Genomic DNA, 23311 nt, shown 5'->3' with positions numbered 1-23311 from the left:
CATATGCCATCGAGGTCAACGGACATTTTCAGTTCAGTACCAGAAGCTCAAGACATGCATCACTCTACACACTTTTTCTTAATTTCAGGTCTGTCCCTTCCATTTGCCTCCAGCAGCCAATTTTGTGTGCCATTTAAAGGCAGTAAACTGACAGTTCTTTAATGTATAAAGGTTCTGTCTGGGGCAGAGGGAAACACATGCTAACTGAACAGTCCCATTGGTTTGAGTGAAAGTCATGCTCTTAACTCCCTCATTTAAATGTTTCCTTCTCCTCTCTCTCTCTCTCTCTCTCTCTTTCTCTACGTGTGTGCATGCGTGCGTGTTAAGGATGGCTCCCTTCTACCCTGTCTTAATGGCACCCCTTTTAAATTAAAGGGAGGGAGGACTGATAGGAAAAAAGATCAGGAAATAAATCTGGAAGTTGGAGAGAGAGAGAGAGGGAGAGAGAGAGAGAGAGATGACTCCACTGACCCCAGATTCTGAGTTCAGTCACCCACCAGGGAGAACTAACTCTCTTTCTCTCTCTCTCTCTCTTTCTCCCCCAGAGGGGAAGCCACTTTGTTAGAGCCGCTAATCATCTGGCGTCCGGGGCGATTAACTGGGATGGGTCACGTGATTCCACTCCCGGCTGCCCCCCGCCCCCCGTTCCGGGACCAGCTTGGCCAATCTGACTCAATCAGATATTCAGACTCTGACAAACTAGAGACCTCAGCAAAGCATCAGAGCAACCCAGACCGCCCAGGCAGCGAGGCAGAGAGACAGCTCGGGAGTGCCCTCCTCTCTCCTTCCAGACCCCCAGTACCCCAGTACCCTCCAGGTGTCCTGACTCCCCCCACCCCCATTCCTCCCCTCCCCAGGAGTTCTGGCTTTGGGTCCCACGGCTTCATTTCCACAGTGCTGAGGCCGCTGCATCCAGCTTTCTCCCCCACTCTCTCCCAATTTGCTTTCTCAAAAGAACCTAGGAGTCCTGGCTCCCAATCAACAGACCTCCCAAGGAAATCCCCCCCCCCAGGTATCCTAAGCCCCACTTCAAATGAGCTCTGGGGGACTGGCAGCCCCATCCCTCCCCCCCACCCCAGAAGAGCCCCCTCCGATTCGGGGCACCCGCCTACCACGCCCCTTTCTCCGCAGTCTCCAGACACTCTTTGAAATCCTGGATGACCAGCGGAGTGGGACAGTCCACGTCTCGGAGATTGAGAGCCGCTGGGGCCGGGGAGGCTCCGAAGTGACTGCCCAGGGAGACAGAGAGAGATGTCAGCTTCCAGCTGGGGTTCTCCAGGCCCTACAGCAGGTGGCAGAACCTTGTGGGGGCTATTTGAGTTTCCCCCGCCTGGTGGCTGGATTGAGAATTGCCCTCCTGCAGGCTGAGGAAGAAGAAGCAGAAGCAAAGAAGGCAACAGAGGGCGTGGGAACTGGCCAGGCCGAGGGTGGACAGAGCTCATCACAGTCAATGAAGAACCTGAGCCAGATAAGTAAGTGAGGCAGAGGAAGGCCCGGAGGCCTGGGTTTGGTGGCAGGGCTGTTCTGGGTTTGGGTACAAAGCCAGGGTTCCTGGGTTCTCTGAGAAGGGAAGCCTTGCAGACTGGAGCCAAGGGGGTTGGGAAGTGGCATGCCTTTATTCTCTGGGGAAGGAGTGAAATCTAATGAGGCAAGAGAGAGAGCTTAGATTAGATGGCCACCTACCAGCTTTCCTGCAGTGGCAGCGGGTTGACTACATTAGCTTTGGGGTCCCTTCCAACTCTATGGTTTTAAGCCTCCTGGGTTCTCTGAGAAAAGGGTCCAGTCACGACTGAACAACAAATGTGTGAGCTGGAGGTAAAGCAGGCAGGAAATTGGGCCTCCTGGTTTCTCACTGGGGCTGTTAGTTCATTTAAGGTGTAATCCTATACATATTTAGACAGAAAAAAAATCCTACAACTCCCAGCATTCTGCAGCCAGCCATACTGGGGGTCGTAGGACCTTTTTCTGTCTAAACAAGCACAGAGTAGTGCCTTAAATTCATGAATTACAAACGGTTCTCTCCCACTCTTTGGTCTTTGGACTAGTTGCTCTGCACAGGTCTGCAGTGTTCCTGCTTTTCTGCTTGGCACATAATGCAGACCAGATTCTATAGTAGGAAATCAGTGTGGGGCTTCTGAGGGATGGGCCTGTTTGCGGGAGGGGGGGGGGAGACCGCACTAGATTGCCTTTTGTTGTGGTCCCTTCCAGCTTGGTGGGTCTACAATGGAGAACTGGGAAGCTGACTCCTGGGATCAGCCGGAGGGGAGGCCAGGCTTTCACAGCAGTGAAAGTAACAAGGAACGGACAGGTAAAGAGTACCCAGATCTGGCTCCAGGTTTTACAGACCCCAAGGCAAGAGACCTGCAGTGGTCTTGGGTCACTTCTACCATTGCCAGATGACTGGGGGTGGGGTGGGGGGTGGAATAGCAGCTCAATCTGCAGAAATCCACAGGTGAATCTTTTCATGGCATGGAGATCAGTATTTTCACTTGCTGATACAGACTTCCCTAATCTGGTGCCCACCAGATGTCTTGGATGACAATTCCCATAATCTTCCAGCTGTATGAGGGATTATAGGAGATGTAGTCCAACACATCTGGAGGGCACCAGGTTGGGGAAGGCTGTGCTGATGTCTGCACATGCAGGACCTGTTAAAGGCACAGCAGCCTTTGAAAGCAGGCAGCCCTAGCCCATGTGGCAAGGCTCGAGAGCCAGCATGGTGCAGTGGTTAGCATGTTGGACTAGGACTCAGGCTACCCACGTTTAAATCCCCTGATACTCACCAGGTAACATGGGGCAAGTCACTACTTCTCTCAGCCTAATTACCACCAAAGGGTTTTCATAAGGATAAAAGGTGGAGAAAAAGAATCATGTATACTACTATGTAATAAATAACAAAATAGTCTCTTCTGCTTCCTAGTCCTCATTAATCATATTCATACATAAAAGGCCCAAAGGTGTATTTTGTGGCAAGGGTGAAACAGCCTAAACCAAGCAGACCTTTGGACTGATGCTGAATGACTGTGCCTGCTTCACTGAACATAATTTTTAAAAACCTCTTTGAAAAAAACATTTTATTTCCCACAAGATCTGATCAGTTGCCATAATCAGGGCTCGTGCCAGACCAGCTAGTACTGTTGGTGTATTTTTCCAGCCTTCTCCTCCTCCTCCTGCACTCTGGATAGGGGCGAATGCTCCTTCCTTGTTCTCCTCGATCTCTCAGCAGCTTTTGATACCATTGACCACAGTATCCTCCTGGACCGCCTGGAGGGGTTGGGCATTGGAGACACCGTATTGCAGTGGTTCCAGTCCTTCCTCTCTGGCAGGTACCAGAGGGTAGCACTGGGAGAGGAGGTTTCAGACCCATGGCCGCTCAATTGTGGGGTGCCACAGGGTTCCATCCTCTCCCCGATGCTGTTTAACATCTATGTGAAGCCACTGAGGGCTATCATCAGGAGGTTTGGGGTGCGGTGTCATCAGTATGCGGATGACACGCAGCTCTACCTCTCGTTCAAATCTTCACCAAGGTTGGCTGTAGAATCCCTGTCCAAATGTCTGGAGACGGTGAGTGGCTGGATGGGGAGGAATAAGCTGAAGCTGAACCCTGACAAGACTGAGGTACTTTTGGTGGGAGACAAGAGGAGGTTGGGGGATGTTGACCTGGTGTTGAATGGGGTACGGCTACCCTTGAAAGATCAGGTCCACAGCCTGGGGGTCATTTTAGACTCCCAGCTGTCCATGGAGGCTCAGGTGTCAGCTGTGAGCCGGACAGCGCTGTACCAACTCCATCTGATACAGCGGCTGCGCCCCTTCCTTCCCGACCATCTGCTCCCATTGGTAGTACATGCCTTGGTCTCCTCTCGTCTAGACTACTGTAATGTGCTCTACGTGGGGTTACCCTTGAAGACGGTTTGGAAGCTGCAGCTGGTACAGAACATGGCGGCTCACCTGATTAAAGGCAGCTGCTGGCACGATCACATCACTCCAGTGCTGAAGGAGCTGCACTGGTTACCACTTGTTTTCTGGGCCAAATTCAAGGTGTTGGTTTTGACCTTTAAAACCCTATACAGTTCCAGCCCAGCCTACCTCAAGGAGCGCCTCCAGCAACACCAGGCAGGCCACCCAACAAGATCAGCCTCGGATGGCCTTCTCTCTGTCCCATCAGCCAGGACAGCTAGGCTGGTAAGGACGGGGGAGACAGCCTTCTCTGTGGTGGCCCCCACTTTGTGGAACTCCCTCCCCAGGGAACTCCGCCATGCCCCCTCTTCAATGAGCTTCCACCACGCATTGAAAACATGGTTGTTCAGGCGGGCATTTGGGGTGGGTTAGAGTATTTTTAGAAATGTGATGTTTTTAATGTAGTATTTTATTGTTTTAAATTGTTCTTGTTGTACATTGCCTAGAGTGGCTGGGTGACCAGCCAGATGGGCGATTGATTAAATAAATACATACATACATACATACACACTTTAGTGCACTTGTTTGAGAAATGCAGGAGCCAGAGGAGTCACATGGCATGGCTCTGCTGAGACTGTTCCACTTCAGAATGGAGGGTACTGTGTCCAGTGTCCGGAGCTGGCATGACTGGGCAGCTGCCAGGGACCCTGGTGCTCAGAAGGGCCCATCCATTCCTGGCCCATCTGCTCATGATCCTGCCGACCCCGTAGCACAGACAAGTTTCACTGGTGGACGGTGGCGCTTTGGAAGGAGCCAGACTGTTTGGCTCTGCTCCATGTCAGCTGCCTGCCATCTTAGATGACACCAAATGCAGCGCCCAACCTGAAGTCGCCATCCAGTTAGGCATTGCATTTGGGGTAACCTAAGATAGCGGGTGGTTAATGTGGATCTGAGCTGGGTACTCAGCTCCCATTCAGAAGCACCACCACAGGAGTCAGTCACTCACATCACTGACCCTCCCTAAACAGGTTTTCCGAGCAGCACTTCCGAATGGGAGTTTCTTCTTCTTTCAGACGAGATCAATGTTCGTTTATTTATTGATTTTAACTATTTATTACCTACCTTCCTGAGCAAATGCAGCTTCCTTTAGAAAACGCATGGCAGCTTTTGTAAGAAAAAATATAATTACACATCAAAATAAAACAGAACACCACAGAATCATCACAAAAATGACAATACACAACCAATCACCTTAACCAGCTTTATTACTTCAAGAGAGCAATCCTATGTCCCGCTAGACAGTGTCCAGCGGGCCATAGGATATGCTCATTTCTGGGAACCGACCTCGGAGCCCACGTTCCAAGGTCAGTTCCTGGAAAACTGACCACCCCTCTTGTCTTCACTGCCTCAGAGCTAGCGTGGAGAAGCCCCATCCTCCACACTCACAAGAGGAGCGCGGAGCGACTGAAAAGGGGTGGGGCTGGGGGGCGTTCCAGGGCGGGGACAGTGGAGCTGTGTGTACAACACATCCAATGTGTCATACGGTAGCTTCCTCTCCTGATCAGGCCCCCTGCTGCTAGACAGCCAAAAACAGCTGTCTAGTGAAAAACAGCAAGGCAGGAGAGGTGCGGAGGGAACGATCCCCCCCCGTGCCTCTCCTGCCTTGCTTTGGATAGGCGGTCACCTCCGAGTTCAGAGGTGGCCACCTATCTAGTTAGGATTGCGCCCTAAGAGTACCAACCAACAGAAAACCATTTAAAACCAATGAAGCCATAAAATAATTAAAAATACCATTTAAAACCAGTGGTGTGGAGGTAAATTTTGAAGTGCAGGCACTCATTATGACAATCCCCAGAGCCAAGCTTCCAAGAAGAGTCGAAAAATTCAGGACAGTTCTATTGATCCATATCAACAAACCAGTTTCTGGTAGTTTTCATCTCCACCAGGAGCAGGTGTTTTGTAAAGCTAATGGGTCTGAATAGCCCATTCAAGAGTGAGCCACCACAAAATACCTTGCATTACAACAGGGATGGCTCAGAACAATATACTGTTGCTGGGAAAATCTATTTTCCCCCAGCTACTGAGAGGACTCCAGCTAAACTCAGAGGGTCTGTTCGCATATCATGACAGCCCACCCTGGGTTAATTTACTTGCAGGGGGGTTATTGGGTTGTGCTGAATGCCTAGCTTGCCATGGCTTGTTGGTCGTATGAACTCAGACGGCAGGGGTTGTTTGAGGTTTAGACAGCCCTCAAATAACCCTAAAACAAGCCATGAGTTATTTGAGGGTTGTATAACCCCCAAACAACCCCTGTCTCCTGGGTTTGCATGACACAGCAAGCCAGGGCCCTGCAGGCTCCCAGCATGATGCGGCAGCCTCTGTGGGTAAATTAAGCCACGGTGGGCTGTCATGTCATCTGAACCAGGTCAGAGAGAACAGGAAAGCAGAGGGGGAGGGGTTGCAGATGATGTCATCATCCCTGCTAATCAAATAGTCCTGGTTTGTTGAGCCTGCGAGCGCTTGGCTCCACTACACCACTGTTTAAAACAGTAAAATCAATAGGATCACATGAAAGAACCCGAAATAGCTAAGTCTTCACTGCCTGCCTGAAGACCCTTCCTTCCAACCTGCGATATGATAGGAGAAAGATGGGTCTGTATGTTTGGAGGAGGGGCGGATCAGGAGGGAAAGGATGAAAAGAGGAGTAATAAGAAGAAAGCATGTTGTGGGGTCTGCTCCAGGAGCACACACTCTCTACGCACCTCCATGCTCCTGACATGCCTGCGGCAGTTCAGTCGGGGCACCATATGGCCAGGGGTTTAGTGCTCCCGATCCCATCTTCCCAGCCATGGAGACGGCCAATCCTCTTACCCAGCTGTTCTGATCCAACTTCCCTCCATGGTAAGGAGTTTTTGTTAATGGGCCACGCACTGGACAAAGAATGGAGGTAGGGAGGGGGAAGGGGATTAGGATATGGCATAATAACCATCCAGGCCCCCATGTCTCCTCCTCCCTACCCATCCCCCTAGGCTCACCACAACACAAGATGTACACTTCTCCTTTCTTCATTTTTTCTGTCAAGACACCCACCCACCCACACCTGTATGGGATTCGGCTTTGGGGGTTATTTTAAATTGCTTTGCTTTTCCTTCCTGTGGGCCCAGCGTGAAACATTCTGCCACTCCACACTTTGGCAGAGCGCAATTCAAAGTATGTGCTCCAGATCCCCTCATAGAGTACCTCATGGAGAAGACTGAGCCACCCTCCACCCAATGATCCAAGAATTACACCTTTGCCTCCTCTCTGGGAGACTGTGTGGGAGAGTCATGGAGTTTAGCACACAAGCAGCAGCTGCCTCAGGCAGCAGATTTGTGGGTGTTGTGAAAAGGCGGCAAACGGTTAGTTATTTCATTTGCTGTTACTGTATTTTTACTGGCAGGGCAGGAGAGAGGTGCTTGTGGGGTTTTCTGCTTCAGGCGCCAAATAGCTTGGCTGGTTTGGGGTACTATGTTTCTTCACTTGTGTGTGTGTGTGCGTGTGCGTGCGCGCGCACCAATTACTACTCTGCCTCAGGCAGCAAAATGTCTTGGGCCAGCCTTGCTAGCACAGCTTTCAGGTCATGAGGGCATCTAGTGAGGCAAGAGAGAAATGTTTATATGAAAGCAGGAAAGACTGATTCCCGTGGCCACCTTCTTTGAAAGGGGTATGGCAGGCAGGCCAGGTCTCTCAGCAACCTCATAGTAGGACAAGCCCTAGACGTATTCATTTATTTAGGGTGCAATCCTATGGTGATGGCCGTAAGCTTCCGCACTTGGAGGCTTACAGCCATCCAGTGCAGAGTGGGAGGAGCAGTGGAGGCGATCTTCGCCTCTGTGCTCCCCTCACTCTGCATTTTAGCTAGATGGGCGTTTTCACCCTTCTAGCTGAGGCGTCGGGGAAGGAGGCTGGGGAAGCCTCTAAATATGGCATAAGCCGGCCTCCCCAGTCTCCTCCTCTCCCCACCCACGGGATCGCCCCCTTTCCCTTCCCCAAGGTCACTTTTGCGACTTTGGAGAGGCAGGCGGTATGGTTCTCTCTGTGCTGGCTGCGAGGAGGAGCGGGCAGGGAGCTCGGACTCCTGGGTCCGAGGTCTGAGTGCTGATGCCAACCTCGGATCCAAGAATCCAAACTATCCTATGGCCCCCCAGACTCTGTCTAGGGGCCATAGGATTGCTCTCTTAAAGAATTTTTAAATTTTATTTATTCATGTATTTATTATGGGTATTTTTTTCTGTACCACCCATCAATTGTATTCCCAGAAGCATTGAAAAGAAATATAAGTACAAACAAAACATAATAAAGAAAAAGGCCACAAGAAAGACAGAAAAATAGCATAAAACACTCTGCGAGTTTAAAATAGTATCATTCATATATATGTGTGTGTGTGTGTGTGTGTGTGCGCGCGCGCTTGTGTGTGCGTGTGCATGCACACTGCTTTTCCTGCAAGCAGACCAAAGCAACTAGCTAATAAGAAAAGGTCTTGAAAGGTGGCTAAGAAATATATTTATAATAACAATTTAAAAAAATTACCCAACCCAAGCAACCACTTGGAAAGCTTAGGTAAAATCCAGCACAAGTCCTGCTTAGAGTAGACCCATTGAAATTAATAGGGTTTAAGTTAGTCATGAGTCAAGTTAGTCTCTTTTATTTCAATGGGTCTACTCTAAGTAGGGCCTATGTTGGATTTTGCCCCTTATTTGATACACCCCTCCTTGGACCTCTGCATTTCTTCCTTGCAACCAAGCCAGCACTGGTAGCTGCCACTTCTCCTCTCTGCAGACCAACCAGGCTCCTCAGTGGCTCTGCTTTCTTCTCTTTCCTGTGTCAAGAGGTTGGGCAGTGGACTGTGTAAATGCTTTCCTCCCTGTCAGTCATTGTGAGGTTCCCCCTCCAACACTCTGTTGTTTTTTCTTGTCACCACATCCTGGTTCCAGGGTCCAGGACCCAACCCCTTGTACCCTCAGTGTTCACCATTTAATTGTCTCCCTCACCTTGGAAAGTGTGAAGTGGGCATCTTCCAAAGGTGCACCTGCTCATTCAAGAAACTGAAGCCAGAACAGTGTCATTGTTTACCCTTAAGGGGGAAATCCTCAAATGTTGTCCACTAGAGCCAAGGGTTGGAAGTGGCAGGGGAGCTGATTTCAGCTAAACATTAGGAGAAACGTCCTAACAGCGAGGGCAGTGGGACAGAACAGGCAGCCTCCTGAAGGGGCGGCTTCTCCTTCACTGGAGTTTTCTGAGCAGAGGCTGGGGAGCCATCTGACAGGGAAGCTGCAGTTGCACCCTGCACTGCAGAGTCTGCACCTGAGCAGCGGGTTGGGCTAGATGATCGCCAAGGCCCAGATGACCTCCAAGAGCTTTGGCTGTTGCGCGGTACAGAAATGTAAGAAATAAATAAATAAGGGCCCCGCCAACGCTATGATCCTTTGACTGTGGTGGCTAGTTTTGATCCAGCACTCATTTTTTTTCTGCACATCTTCAATAACCTTGTTAACGTCATTGACCAGAACATAGCAACAACCCTCAACAACATAAGGAATACGTGAAATACAGCATGAGCCATGCAAGTGGGTGCACAGTTCTTTTGCTTCCTAGTAGTTGGAGCAATTCCTGTGCCAGCACCAGTTCGGATTCGGAACTGTAGGGGGTGTTCATATAAACCAGCGTTCCCCAACCTGAGGTCCTCCAGATGTGTTGGGCTACAACTCCCATAATTCCCAGCCAGTATGATAGGAGTTGCAATCCAACACACCTGGACGGCACCAGGTTGGGAAAGGCTGATATTGTATATATCTTGTATGTTCAATGAGCGAGTGCAGAGGGAGCCAGATTGCTCCCCCTGGGCACGGCCCGCTGCTGACATGCCTACTGGCTATGCTCCTGTGGCCTTGGGGGCATGGCCAGCAGGCTTGATCTTGTTCCCTCTGCATATGTTCCCTGAATACATCAGGGGAGCTGCCTGAAGCGCATGTCCCTATAGTTCTGTCCTGAAGCTCCTGAAGCTCCCACAGGAATTCCTCCAACTCCCAGAATTGGGTAAAATGAATATGCACATGGAGAAAGGGGCAGCAGGCTGCAACCCAACCTACACACGTACATACAACATCTGTGGAAAGCCCACACAGGTTCATTATACCAATCTGAATATTACAGTAACCACGGGGCTGCCACCAAAAATGGAAGCCCCATGACAAGTTCAACTTTTTTCCTCTCTGTAATATGTGATACCACTTTCCTGAATCCTGGTATCATTATGCTGTGTGTTTCCCTGCTCTCACTTGAAATTATTGACTGCTGTTGTGAGGGATGGGCAGGGAAACGTTGGGACACAACTTAAGTTGTGCTATATGTTAAGGAGGCGGAAAGGGAGAACTTGACATGAGACTACCATTTTCAGTGGCATCCCAGGTTTATCTCACTGTCTAGAAGAAACAGTGTAGTGGGGTGGTCAAGTCTCACCCTGAACTCGAGTCCCACTCAGCCATGAAGCTCACTGGGTAAGCTTGGGTTAGCCACTCTCTCTGAGCCTAAGCCACTTCACCGGGGGGGGGGGGTGTTGTGAGGGTAAAATGGAGGATAGGAGACACACAATGTATGCCACCTTGAACTCCTTGGAGGAAAGGCAGGATATAAAGATAATAAATGAATAGGTCCATTTCACGATCCTATAAGAATGTGAAATTTATTTCTGTACTGTGGTATCTGGCATAGTCAGCTTGCAGCTGAGATATTCACCATATCCCTTTAAAACAGGGACAGGGAACATGTGGCTCTCCAGATGTTTTGGCCTATAACTCCCATCAGCCCTAGCCAGCATGGCCAGAGGTGAGGAATGAGGGGCGTTGTGGGTCAAAACATCTGGAGGGCCACAAGTTGCCTGTCCCTGCTTTAAAACTACCGGTTGAGAAAGGGCATAGCAGCAGCCACAGGTCTTGGCCTGTTTCTTCCTTAGTCCTCTTGCCTGCTCCCTTCCTCCACCTCTTGTTTGACTTGCACTGGTGTGCTGCACAGTAAGCAGGGCTTGTGGGGCAGACGAAAGGATGTCTCCTGCTTGATCCGTAGTATTATGGACAGAGTGAATCTCTGGGTTGTGTCCTGGCAACCCTGGGTGTGTCATCTGGTTTCCATTTAAGCTGTGGTTATTGCACAGTTGGGTGGGTGCATTTCCTTGCCTTTTTGTTTCTGTCTGTCTGTGGTTCTGTTTTCATAGCAGGCTGGGTTGATTTGGATTGATTTGTCTGTGGTTAGTTCCACTTCTCACCTCCCTCTTTGCTCACTGTCCCAGAGCTGGTCTCTTGCTTGTCATGCCTATAATCCCCACCTCCTCACTGCTGGCAACTGACACAGTGAACTTTACTCCTCTCACTTCATCTTGTTTCTGTCAGCATTCTCATCCTTCCATACTAAGGCTATGGCTGGAGGGCTTCTAGCACTAAATCAAAGGCATTGAGCAGCTATTTTGTCTTTCCTTTTTTAACTGGGGGTTGTTGTTGTTGTTGTTTTGGGGGGGTAAGAATAAAAGACAGAAGAAGCGGCAGGAAAACATGGGAGAGTTACACAGAAGCGGCTGGAAAACATGGGAGAGTTACATATAGAAGTTGACTCGTTCCCACCCATCCCTATACATTTCCATGAATGGGGCAGGGTGATGGATGGCACACTAAAAGCCTAATCCAGAAGCAACCTGAGGACATAACGAAGGGTCCTATTGCAAGGGTGGGGAACATGTGACCCTCCAGAACTCATTGGACTGCAGCATTCACCATCCCTCACTATTAGCTATGGTGTCTGGGGCTGATGAGAGTTGCAGTCCAGCAACATCTGGAGGGCCACACGTTCCCCACCTTTTCCCTACTGGGTCAGATCACAGGTCCATCTAGTCCAAGGGCAGGCAACCTGGCACCCTCCATATATTTTGGACTACAACTCCCATCAGCCCCAGACAGCATGGTAAATGGAAGGGGTTGTGGGAGTTGTAGTCCAACACATCTAGGAGGTACCTACCCCTGGTCTAGTCTAATATCATGTTCCTCCTACTGGATGCCTCCAGGAAGTCCAGAAACAAGACTCAAAGGCAATACCCCTCCGTCACAGTTCCCCCAGCAACTGATATTCAGTGGTATACTGCTTCTGAACATGGAAGCTCCAAATAGCCTTCATTATTATTAATTTTTTTATATCCCCCCATTCTGCCAAAAAATGGCACTCAAGGTGGCTAACAAAATGCAGATTAAAACAAAACTTTAGTTAAAACATAACATAAAAAACACAATTTAAAATGGAACAATAAAAGAAATAAACAACACCCAACCAATTACAACCCACTTCAGCCACAGACCAGCTTACCTGCCAAAGGCCCTGCCTGAAGAAGGTCCTGCCAAAGGCCCTGCCTGCCAGCCAAAGGACAACAGAGCAGGAGTCAACCTAGCCTCCTTTGGTAGGGAGTTCCAGAGTCTGAGAGCCACCACCAAGAAGGCCCTCTCTTGGGTCCCCACCAAATGCACCTCTGAAGGTGGTGGGACCGAGAGAAGGGCCTCCCCCCAAAATCTTAAAACCCAGGCAAGCTTGTATGGGAGAAGGCAGCCTTTCAGGTAGCCACTGACAGAGGTGTGGTCGCTCTACCATTGCAGGTCGTTCAAGAGAATTAGTGGGGTGGGGGAATAGGGTTGCCAATTGACCAGGACAAAAAAAATTCTAGAATACTCCGGTCTGCAGATCTAAACATGATCACCAGCTAATGCCTGCTGATCAAACTGCCTTTAAAAGGACAATTTGCATGAACCAGTTCAAAAGGTGTGGAGGGGGCAGCTGTGCTCAGAAGTATGGGACTATAGAAATAAGACTCTGGATACTGACTCAGCTTAACAGGCATAACCTTTTATTTTACACTTCCTTCTTTACACACAGCTACAAGCAGGCTCCTCTATTCTTCTTTCCAGAATCCCCCCTTCCACTGCTGCTCTGGTGTAAGTCCTAAGGTGGACCTATCTGTGATGACTAACCAAGGGAATTCTGAAATCTGGTCTGGATCATGGAATAGGTCTCCCACGAACATTACCTGGCTCACTCCCAACCATCAAGCTTACACAGATGTACACCCAAGAGTCCTTACCCTGAGGTTGCTACCTCCGATGGCAACTTTGAATAAGGGCCCACATTTAACTACAGTGGCTGTTCCCCCACCCCAAAGTGCAGCTTTACTCTCCGGCACCCTCATCCTTTCATGTCCAGGTCAGGAAAAGCTTCATCCACCTGCCACTTTTCCTGTGGGTGCTGGGGAACATTGACAGGCTTATTCACCTGTTACATGGTTGTAAGGCTGCAAAACCTAGGTGTCCATTGCTTGCAGAGGAGGACTGTGGAGTCCCTGTCTGCCTTCAACAGCTATGTAGAAGAGAGGATTTTGACAGGGGCAGCTTGCTGTGACAGGGGTGAGGAAAGTTACACCTAGGATTGCTCACCTTTTATTTCAGAAAGACTTGTACCCTTGGCCGGGCTGGCGCTGGTTGGGTAGGGGGCTTGCAAGGTGCCCTCAGTGCTGCCACCCCCTCCTGGGGGGCCCCTTATGACCTGGGCAATGTTGTACCCACATGGCCTGGGCAAGTGACATGACTTGTTTTTTTCCTATTACACGTGCAGTGTGGGAGTTTATCATGGCAGCAGCCACACCACATAAAAAATGCGAACACTGGGCCCTTGGCTACTAGTCTGGAGGGTGACCTTTCCCTAGTACTTGGAGGTTTCTTGACTGTTCCCTTTGGCCAGGGGAAAAAAATGTTGCCAGCTCTACACACTGCTGGCAAAGGAAGGAAGAACAACTAGAGCAGCCTTCCCCAATTTGATGCTCTCCAGAAGAGTTGGACTACAGCTTCCATCATCTCCAGCCAACATGACCATGCGGGCTGGGGATGATTAAAATTGTAGTCCAACTCTTCGGCAGGGCACCAGGTAGGGGAAGGAAGAACTAGACCTTTCTCTTGATTATTTACATCAGGGCTGAGGAAACTGTGACCCTCCAGATGTTGCTGGACTCCAACTCCCATCAACCCTGGCCAATGGCCCTGCTAGGTGGGGCTGATAGGAGTTGGAGTCCAACGGTTTGGAGAGCCAAGGGTTCCCACCCTTGCTTTGACATCAGGAGTGGGGCAACCTTTTTCAACCCATGGCCCAAGTTGACTCTGAGCAAACACATGGGGGGACATCTCAAAGTGGGTGGGGCCATTCCATTGATGGTATGAGGCCCCCAGAATGATTGTCCAGAGCCCATTCTCTCTCACTCACTCACTCACACACACACCAGACCACACACATTCCCCCCTCCTGAAAATGCCCTCCTGTGCTTTTAAAAACCTGATTGTCACAGGGGAGGGTGATTTTTTTTCAGGGAGGGGTCACAGCACTGGAGAGGAGAGGATTACCCCTTCCCTCCCAAGCAGTGACTATCAGCTGCTGATTGGAGATAAGAGATTTCCCAGTTCCGGGTGGAGAGGAGGTGGGGTCTGGAGAGAGGAGGCGGGCCTGGGGGAGAAGTTGTCGGGCTGAATTGGGACCCCCATGGGCCAGGGGTTCCCCATCCTTTCTTTACATGGTAATGATCTGGCCAATGATAGGACCAACCCAGTGCACACAGGTTGCACCCTGTGCAAATTTTTGTATTAAAGCGCAATTCACTTTGGCAAATGTCACTTTCTCTTGGCATGAGCCTGGGGGAAGGGACAGGGAGCATCTTCCTTTCATTGATGTAATCCTGGTGGGAAATTCCCAAATCCATGCCTCAATGAACTTAATTGGAGCAGGAAGAGAGAAAAGACAGCAAGTCCGGGTCGATGGGCAACTTCAGTGGCAAGTTAGCGCTGGAGTGTCTGTGGTGGGGATAAAAGTCCCCCATGCTGATTGACAGCTGCTATCTCAGCTGCTATCTGTGGAGGAGGGGAGAATCTGGCCGCTCTCAGTGTCTGGCACTGAGCCACGGTCATCCCTCCATCTGCTGAGTTGGCCTGGAGCGGCTTCATTGTCTGGGCACCTGCCATTCGATATGTGACTGTCGACTGGCACCGTATATCCCGTGCACTGCAGTTCTTGTGTATCGGCCGCAATCTGGGCAGTGTTCCCTGGATTGTTCAGCTTTGCCCTCTGCCATGCCCTCCTTGTGCTCTTTCATGCCCCATAGAACTGGCCAACTTGGAGACAGTCCACTTTTGCCGCTCCTCTTCAGGTCGTTTCTTGCTCTGTCTCTGGTTGTCCCTGCAGGCAGAAGGAGTGATTTAGACCAGGCAAGGGAGGAGGGAAGCAGGGGCTCAAGAGAGGATTATCCTCATCTCAAAAATGCATTGCAAAAAGCAAAATGAGACGGGCCCTGCTGGATCAGGTCAACAGCCCAAACTGACCTGGACTGGACATAGACTAATTCATGCATCCCTACCTACCTGACATGGTAGTTGTAAGGATAATACATGGTGGGGACTAGCATTCAAAATGTGCTGTATATGTGCTAAGGGGTCAGTCTAATGTTACCTCTCTGTGTGCCATCAAGCATGTCCTTTCCATTTGTACGAATGTCTCTCCTCCCATTGTAGGAGATGGGGTCATGGCTCAGTGGTAGAACACCTCTTTTGCATGCAGAACGCCCCTGGTTCAACTCCCAGCTTCTCCCGGTAGGGCCAGGAAAAATTCCTCCCTGAAAACATGGAGAGCTGCTGCCAGTCCATGTTGACAAAACTGGCTAGATGGACCAAGTGCCTGAGTCAGTATAAGGCAGCTTCCTATCTTCCCATGTTCCATCTAGTCTTCAGGGCCAGTGTCAAGGGTATGCATGGTTGGGTACCTGCCAAGGGCCCACAAACAAGAGCCCCTTGGATTTGCTCCTCTTCTTCCTTGTTGCATCCTGTTTGTTCACCTGCCTCTCTCTCTCTCTCTGGCCCAGACAACAGACTCTCTGCCCGTCAAGCAAGGAAGTGGTAGCAATGGTGAGAAAGAGGAGAAGGAGCAATAGCGGCTGGTGACAATGGTGGCGAGAAGACGGACTCACTGAGGGAGGGGGCCCACTCAGGGTGTCTTGCCCAAGGCCCTTCTAAAGCCTGGAGCGTTACTAGATCTCAGCATCCTGCTGCTCACCGTGGCCATCCAGGTGCCCCTGGGAAACCCATAAACAGGTTATGGAAGTGGCATATAGCCTTTGTGACTAGTAGCCATTGATAGCCTTCTCCTCTCTGCATTTGCCAAAGCCTCTTTTAAAGCCATCAAAACAGGCAGCCATCACCATGTCTTGTGGTGGTAAGTTCCAGAAATTAATTGTGCTCTGTGTGAAGGAGGACTTCTTTTGGGCTCCTTCACACGAAGCTTTTATCCTGCGATTGAGATTGCTCCTTCACAGAAGTTTGCAGGCTGTTTACATGATGCCCTGACCCTCCTGCACTAAATGCCCTTTGTTCAGTTTTTAAATAGATCGCAGATAATGAGCTATCAAATTGCCCCGTTGTGTTCCGCTTCAGTTTCCTCCCTGAAAAGAGTAAAAGCATCAAGAAGAGGAGCGAGGTCAATGAAAGATAATGGAAGGCTCAGATATGGGGAGGAGGAAGGGGGTGGGGGGGAAGGGAGCACGTGAAAAAGGGAGTCGTAGTGATCCAGCATTTAACAAGGAAGCAGAAAGGCCCGTTTTAAATGCAGGATTTTAGGCTGGTGTAGGGATGCCCAGCTTTATTGGATGACCGTGAGCTCTAGTGTTACGATGAGATTTGGCGGGGGGGGGGGAGGCACAGGGGGACTTCTCTCTATCTGCTTTCTCCACACCATGCATAATTTTATAAAGCTTTCACAGGGGTGGGAAATCTGTGGCCTGCCAGATGCTGTTAAACTCCAACTCCCATTAGCCCCAGTCAGCATGACCAGTGGGATGAGAGATTTTGACATGAGGGGGGAAGCAGGGCCATTCCACCAAGTCCTACTGAAAGTTGCCTTAATTTTTCCCTCTCTTCCCTCCCCGTCCTTTTTTCCTTATGTGTTGTGTCGTTTTAGACTGTAAACCTGCAGGCAGGGATTGTCTTGGTTTTACTGTTTGCACAAAAGCCACTCCAGGAGCCTTTTTAGCTGAGAAGTGGGATAAAAATAGATGAGGGATTATGGGAACTATAGCCCAGCAACATCTGGAGGGCCACAGTTCCCCACTCCTACTCTACCGTGTTCCCCCGCCTACAGCTTTGGTGTGGGTAGGGTGGCCAGATGCAAAGGAGGACCAGGATCCCATGGCTAATTGCTGCACGGAAGGGAGAATTTCACCAGGTGCAGCTTTTCTTGCCCCTGCGTGACAAGATATTCCAGTCATAGCAATGAATGGTACTGCAACCTTGTCAGCCCTTTTTGGCACTGGTCCCCCTTGATGTGGGACATCATCACAGCAAGATGAAAGTTGGAGGACAGGCTCAAGGGACCTAGACAGAAATAGGGCTGGATGGAGGCAGTAGGACCTGTGGGGACTTCATGTGCTTTTATTATGAGGTCCCTGCCCCTCATTAATTCTGCCTGTAGGAAATCAGCAGGGGCAATCAATGGACCAGAGCCAGGTCCAGCTCAGTTAATCAATGAGTCCCTGTCATTAGTGGCTTTAATTAAAGCAGCCGGGATGAAACAAGGACAGAGAGGAAAAAATCCATGAAAATGTGGAATGAACTATATACAGTGGCAAAAATAGGGCTCACCCTTTTTCACTGCCTCTGCGCCTCTGCCATTAACAGCAGTAGCTTGGCACATGCTAGTAGTTCTAGCAGGTGGGGCTCCCCCACCCCCACTTTATCCCCATTTCAAGAAAGCGATCACCGGCTAATCTGTGTGCCTGGCTGCTATTAAAGGTAGAGGAGTGAGACGGGTGGTGAACCTGTTGGCAAGATCCTTAGGACCCTTCTTAATCCAAATGTGGATGGAGACAAGCTCGCCACCACAGTTCCTTCCTGATGCTCCCTATTACTTTCTGGGCATAATTCAAAGCACTGGTTTTGATTAAGGATCAAACTACACATTGGGCTAAGCACACTTTTTAGGAACAACACCTGTGCTTAACGCTGCCCTTGTTATTTTGAAGGATGAACGGGTGGATCAGCAGCTGTTGCTGGTGAGGAGAGGTGACCAAACACTAAGCAGCAATCTCTGTCATGGGGTGGTGCAGAGGACTGGGCCAGATCCCCAGCACTGCACCACTCAGAGGGAGAGCGCAGGTGAGGGAGAGAATGAGGTAGCTGCTCCTTCCATATCCAGCCCTCTGTGCTGCACTGGCCAGAGGGAGGGAGGGAGCAAGCAATCTGGAAGAAGCAACCAAGAGAGAGGAGAGAGGAATAGAATCATAGAAGAGTAGGGTTGGAAGGGGCCTACAAGGCCCCAACCCCCTGCTCAGTGCAACCCCCTGCTCAGTGCAGGAATCCAAGTCAGAGCATCTCTCACCGATGGCTGTCCAGCCTCGTCTTGAATGCCTCCAGTGTGGGAGAGCCCACTATCTACCTAGATAATTGGTTCCTTTGTCGTATTGCTCTAACAGTCAGGAAGTTTTTTCTGATATTCCCCCAGAATCTGGCTTCCTGTAACTTGAGCCCATTATTCCATGTCCTGCACTCTGGGATGATCGAGAAGAGATGCTGGCCTTCCTCTCTGTGACAACCTTTCAAGTACTTGAAGAGCGCTATCCTATATCCCCTCAGTCTTAAGGCTATACATGCCCAGTTCTTTCTGTCTCTCTTCATAGGGCTTTGTTTCCAGTTCCCTGATCATCTTCGTTGCCCTCCTCTGAACCCTCTCCAGCTTGTCTGCATCCTTCTTAAAGTGTGGTGCCCAGAACTGGACACAGTACTCCAGATGAGGCCTAACCAATGCTGCCTTATCTTGTTTGCATGCTTCACCCCCACCTCCCAACTTGACAAACCCAGAAGCACTGCAGGGGGCTGTTCTAGGGGGCTTTGGGGCTGGGGGTCCCTCCCTCCCCCTGCTGTTTTCCAGCCTCTGCTGCAGGACAGGGGAAAGGAGAAGAAATTGCTATTTACTGTTTGATCACCTCTCCTCGCCAGCAACAGCTGCTATTGTGCTGCTTTTCCGTCAAAATAAACATTGCAGTGCAGTAATGTGTAGTTTGACCCTCAGTGAGGATTTATTGGCCTCCTTTGCACATAACGCTAAGCCATGGTGTGGTTTGTTGAAATCTGGCTTCTTGTTGTGTCCGAACCCATCCCTACAAAGAAACCATATTTTTTTAACCAGCTACAAACCACAAGTAGAAACTATGGTTTGTGGTTGGTTTATGAAGTCCACCTTGCTTAAACCATAGCTTGTTGTGATGTCTGAACTCAGAACCGTGGCTTATCCATGGCTTATTTGCGCTGCAGTCCACACTGAAACAGAGGTGCCCTGCAAGAGCACCTTGAAAATGAAACTGCTCTGAAGGTTGGCAAAATGGGCGGGAGAAAAACAAATGAGAAATAGGAAAAACAAGCTATGGTTTGTTTGCTTGCCTGCAAAACAATTCATGGCTAAAGCAACAATACATGGTTAACTTAAAAAGTTATCTGCAAATGCAGCCAATGAAAATCAAATATATGTAGGTTTCTTAAAAAAAAAATTTTTATATTATTTAATATAATAAATGGAAGTCATTATCTGACCACCCTTCTTGTCTCTTTCATCAGGAGAATCCGATGGGAAAGGAGTTACTCGATCCCGAAGCATCAACAGCTCCCTGTGTCAAGCCAACCGACACAGGAGCATCCGAATCCCAAAGGAGCCACGCAGGCACACCATTTCCAATGCCACGGAATATGACATGGTAAGAAGATCTGGGGAATGGCTCTTCAGGGCTAACCCTGTGGCTAAGCTTCCTATTCAGTCAGGGATTCCCTGTTGCATTTGAAATGGGAGATTTTTTTTATTTTAGTTTTTGGTAGTGGGAGTTTTAGGGTGCTTCCAGACGGACAGCTTCTAGCGCTACCAATCAAAAGGCACTGTGGGGCTATTTACTCTTTCCCTCCTTAACAGATCTGTTGTAGTAAGAAGGAAGAATTGTTGGGGAAACCCAGACAGCTTACAAACAAAATATGTCTGGACACACATGCTGTAAAATCCCATGAATGTGGCAGGGTGAAGGCAAAAATAAAAGCCTAGTGGGGAAACACCGTTATACAAAGAAATACAAATCAATTTTGTAGATTAATTCAGAATCCATCACCTCAGCTATAACTGTCCTTTGAAGAGGCTCTGTTTAAGGCTGTGTTGTCTAGGCCACATACTTGTGGGCCTGGGTTTCAGCCCAAAGAGCTTCAAGAATTGTCGTTCTGCAGGGGGAGAGATGGTATGGGGTTCTAGAACTCTCCGTACACCCTCACGAAACTATGACTGCCAGCATTCCACCTCAGAAGATCACGAGAGGGAAACCCATCTGAGAACTAAGAATATAAGAAGAGCTGTGCTGGCTCAGACCAAAGGCCTCTCCTGTCCAGCAACCTGTTTCCCACAGGGGCTACCAGATGCCTCAGTGGGGAGCCCACAAGCGGGACGTAAGGGCAACAGCTCTCTCCTGCTGTTGTTCCCCAGCAATTGGTAATCAGAAACACGCTGCCTCCGATACTGGAGTACCCACTTAGCCTTCAGGACTAGTAGCCATTGATAGACCATGCCCTTCAGCAGTGAATTCCGTAAATCAGTTTTGCCAGAGGAGGTAGTGACAACCCCTTGCTAAGACCAGGACCGGCGTCAAGGATCAGCGTGGTCGGGCACCTGCCCAGGGCCCACACCCCAGCAGAGGTCCACTGACAAGAGTCCCCTGGACTCTTCCTCTTCAACATTGCAACCTGCTTGTTCACCTGCATTTTGCTATGGCCCAGACAATGGTGGTGGTGAGAAGGAGAAGCAGGAGATGCCACTGCCTACTCTCTCACTGGCTCTCACAAGCAAGCAAGTGGCCACAGTTTTGAGAAAGAGGAGGAGGAGCAATAGCAGCTGGTGACAATGGTGGTGAGGAGGTAGGCTCAGTGAGGGAGGGGGCCCATGGAGGGTGTTTTGCTCAAGGGCCCTCAAAAGCCTGGAGCCGGCCCTGGCTAAGATGGCTTTAACATGGAATTAAACACATTCATGGAGAATGGGGGTGCTTCAAGATGGAGGGCTCCTAGCATTAGCAACCAGAAGTCATTGTGCAGTGGTTCCATCCTGTCCTCCGTAATGGATTTTCTGCATTAAGGAAAAAGACTGAAAAAGTGGTAAGAAAACAGCCAAGATAGAGAAGGGGAAATGGGAGTGCCATTTAGCTGAATTTAAATGTGTCCTTTTCCAATGTGTTATTTTAATGTACATTCCATCTCATTTTTACACTGTTTATGTTGCTAGCCATTCCCAGAGTCCCTGTTGGGTCTGAAAGGCGGGACTTAAAATATAGAGATGAATTTATAATGTCTCCAATCAGGGCAGCTGGCTCAGAGGATACCAGAACTGAAGTGACAAGCCCTTTCCTCATCCAAAGGCATTAATCCCACGGCAGTCCAGTCACTCTGCTCACCTCTCCCTGTTCCCCAAACTCATTCGGCCAGCCGGAAAGGCGGGGATTATGGCCACCATTGTCCAAGGCAAGAGAGGCTTTAAAGCATATCCCAGCATGCACTGGAAAGTGCTGATCTCAGCAAATTGAGGCAAATGGGGAGCGGGGGGGGGGAGATTCCAAACACTGTCAGTTTACCCCGGGCCAGGGGAGGGGTCCTCTGGGAGGGAGACAAGCAGCTGAAAAGGCTGAGGAGAGAGACAGTGCGGGCTCAGGGGGAAAGCAGGCAGTGCAAAACCATTTGCAGAAAGAGTGTGACTGTGGAAGGCTAGTGGGGAGGAGGTGAAAGAGTATGGAAGGGAGTTCGCGGAAGTACTTGTCCAGAAGAAAAAGGGAGGAGAGTGTGAAGGAGTGAGTGACTGAGGAGAAACGTTGCTGGAGAGGTGTCCCAGTCATGGGTGAGAGGGAAGTGGAAGGGGGAAAGAGCGGGAAGGGAAAGCCCCTGTGAAGGAGAGGTTGGTTGTTGGGGGAAGCTGGTGGTGGGGTTTGGGAAGGGTTGTGACAGGCGAATGAAAATGCATTGCAGTAAATGGGGCTAGTGGCAAGGAGAGTTGGGTGAGGCAGGAGGAGGGCTCTGAAAGATCTGAGGAACAATGGGGAATTTATTTGTTTTTATGTTCTGTTTGAATTAAGGTTGTATTTTTATTCTGTATTTTAATGTTTGCTGCCTGGAGTGCCATTTTTTGGGCAAAAAGTTGAGATATTATACAAATAAATATAGTTTTGAAGGCATTAGGGCCGTCAGTGTGGGGTTATAATAGCATTAGGCCCAGAGAGCAGGTATAGCGTTGCCTGCTGGAGGTGTAATGGTTTGGAAGTTGAGGAAACGTGGGTAGGGGGAACAAAGGATGGCCAGGAAAGTGTTAATCGTCAAAGCGAGGTAGCTGCCTCCAAAGACTTTTCCTCTCCTGATGCGGGGGTGATCTAAGAGGACCTCCCTGCCCTGCCAGGATGCCGGGGTGGCCTCCACCCCTCCTGCTCTGGGCACTGCTGCCCCCCTGCCACCACAGCGCCATGATGGCGGTTCAAAGAGGCTACACCATCCTCATCGTCCCTCTGGGTACGGCCCTCGGCAGTCTGGAGGCACTGCAGTTCTTCTTCTGGGTGAGTGACCGTGGGACCAGGCATCTGGGATCACAACACCCCCCCACCCAAGACACACATCCTTGGCCTGACCACCTTAGACTTTACCCTGTGCCCAGAGATCCAGTGTTTAAACTCTACGATGAAAGATGCATGAAATCCAACAGATGAGGAAATACCTTCTTCCATATGAACTTCCTCATCAATGGACATCTGCTGGAGGAGGTCCTGGAATGCGTTCTGCCTGTGCACAATGCGCATACAGTTGCTGCCAGTAGCAAGGTCTTTTCTTTTGTGGCACCTTGTCTTTGGAATCCCCTCCCCAGGAAGCTCCATCCATTTCTATCTCTGGAGGTAAAGTTAAGCCTATACCCCTGCCCTCCTTGGGTGCTGCCTTGGTGGGTTATCATGACCCTGTTGCAAAGTGGTGTTTGCTTCATGGTGCTCTGTTTTTATTGTGATTTGGGGCTTATACACCAATGTAGTGTAGTGGTGAGAGAGATGGACTGGGAGTCGAGAGATCCGGGTTCTAGTCCCCGCTCTGCCATGGAAGCTCGCTGGGTGACTTTGGTTCAGTCGCACACTCTCAGCCCAACCTACCTCACAGGGTTGTTGTTGTGAGGGAAAATGGAGAGGAGGAGGATTATGAATGCCGCCTTGGGTTCTTTAAGGAGGAAAAAAAGTGGGATATAAATGTATTATAGTTTTTATTGTATTTGCAGATTGCCTGGC

The 23311-nt window shown here is 49.8% G+C and overlaps 1 protein-coding gene across 1 annotated transcript in view; it reads left to right on the top strand.

The window, feature by feature from the left end:
* Positions 1–1033: 1033 nt before the first annotated feature.
* The window catches only part of SAPCD1 (suppressor APC domain containing 1), a 35115-nt gene continuing 12837 nt past the window's right edge, over positions 1034–23311 (top strand). Inside the window, exons 1-2 of the mRNA XM_084840877.1 lie at positions 1034–1472; positions 19599–19735. Of these exons, the coding sequence (XP_084697003.1) occupies positions 1034–1472; positions 19599–19735 (576 nt within the window). The remainder of the gene's footprint in view (positions 1473–19598; positions 19736–23311) is intronic.

Source organism: Heloderma suspectum, chromosome 2, assembly GCF_057233095.1.
Source record: "Heloderma suspectum isolate Gila_16-S chromosome 2, 16-S_ref, whole genome shotgun sequence".
NCBI classification, from domain to species: domain Eukaryota; kingdom Metazoa; phylum Chordata; class Lepidosauria; order Squamata; family Helodermatidae; genus Heloderma; species Heloderma suspectum.
The sequence above is the reverse complement of the archived record's forward strand: the minus strand, read 5'-3'. Positions and strand labels throughout refer to the sequence as shown.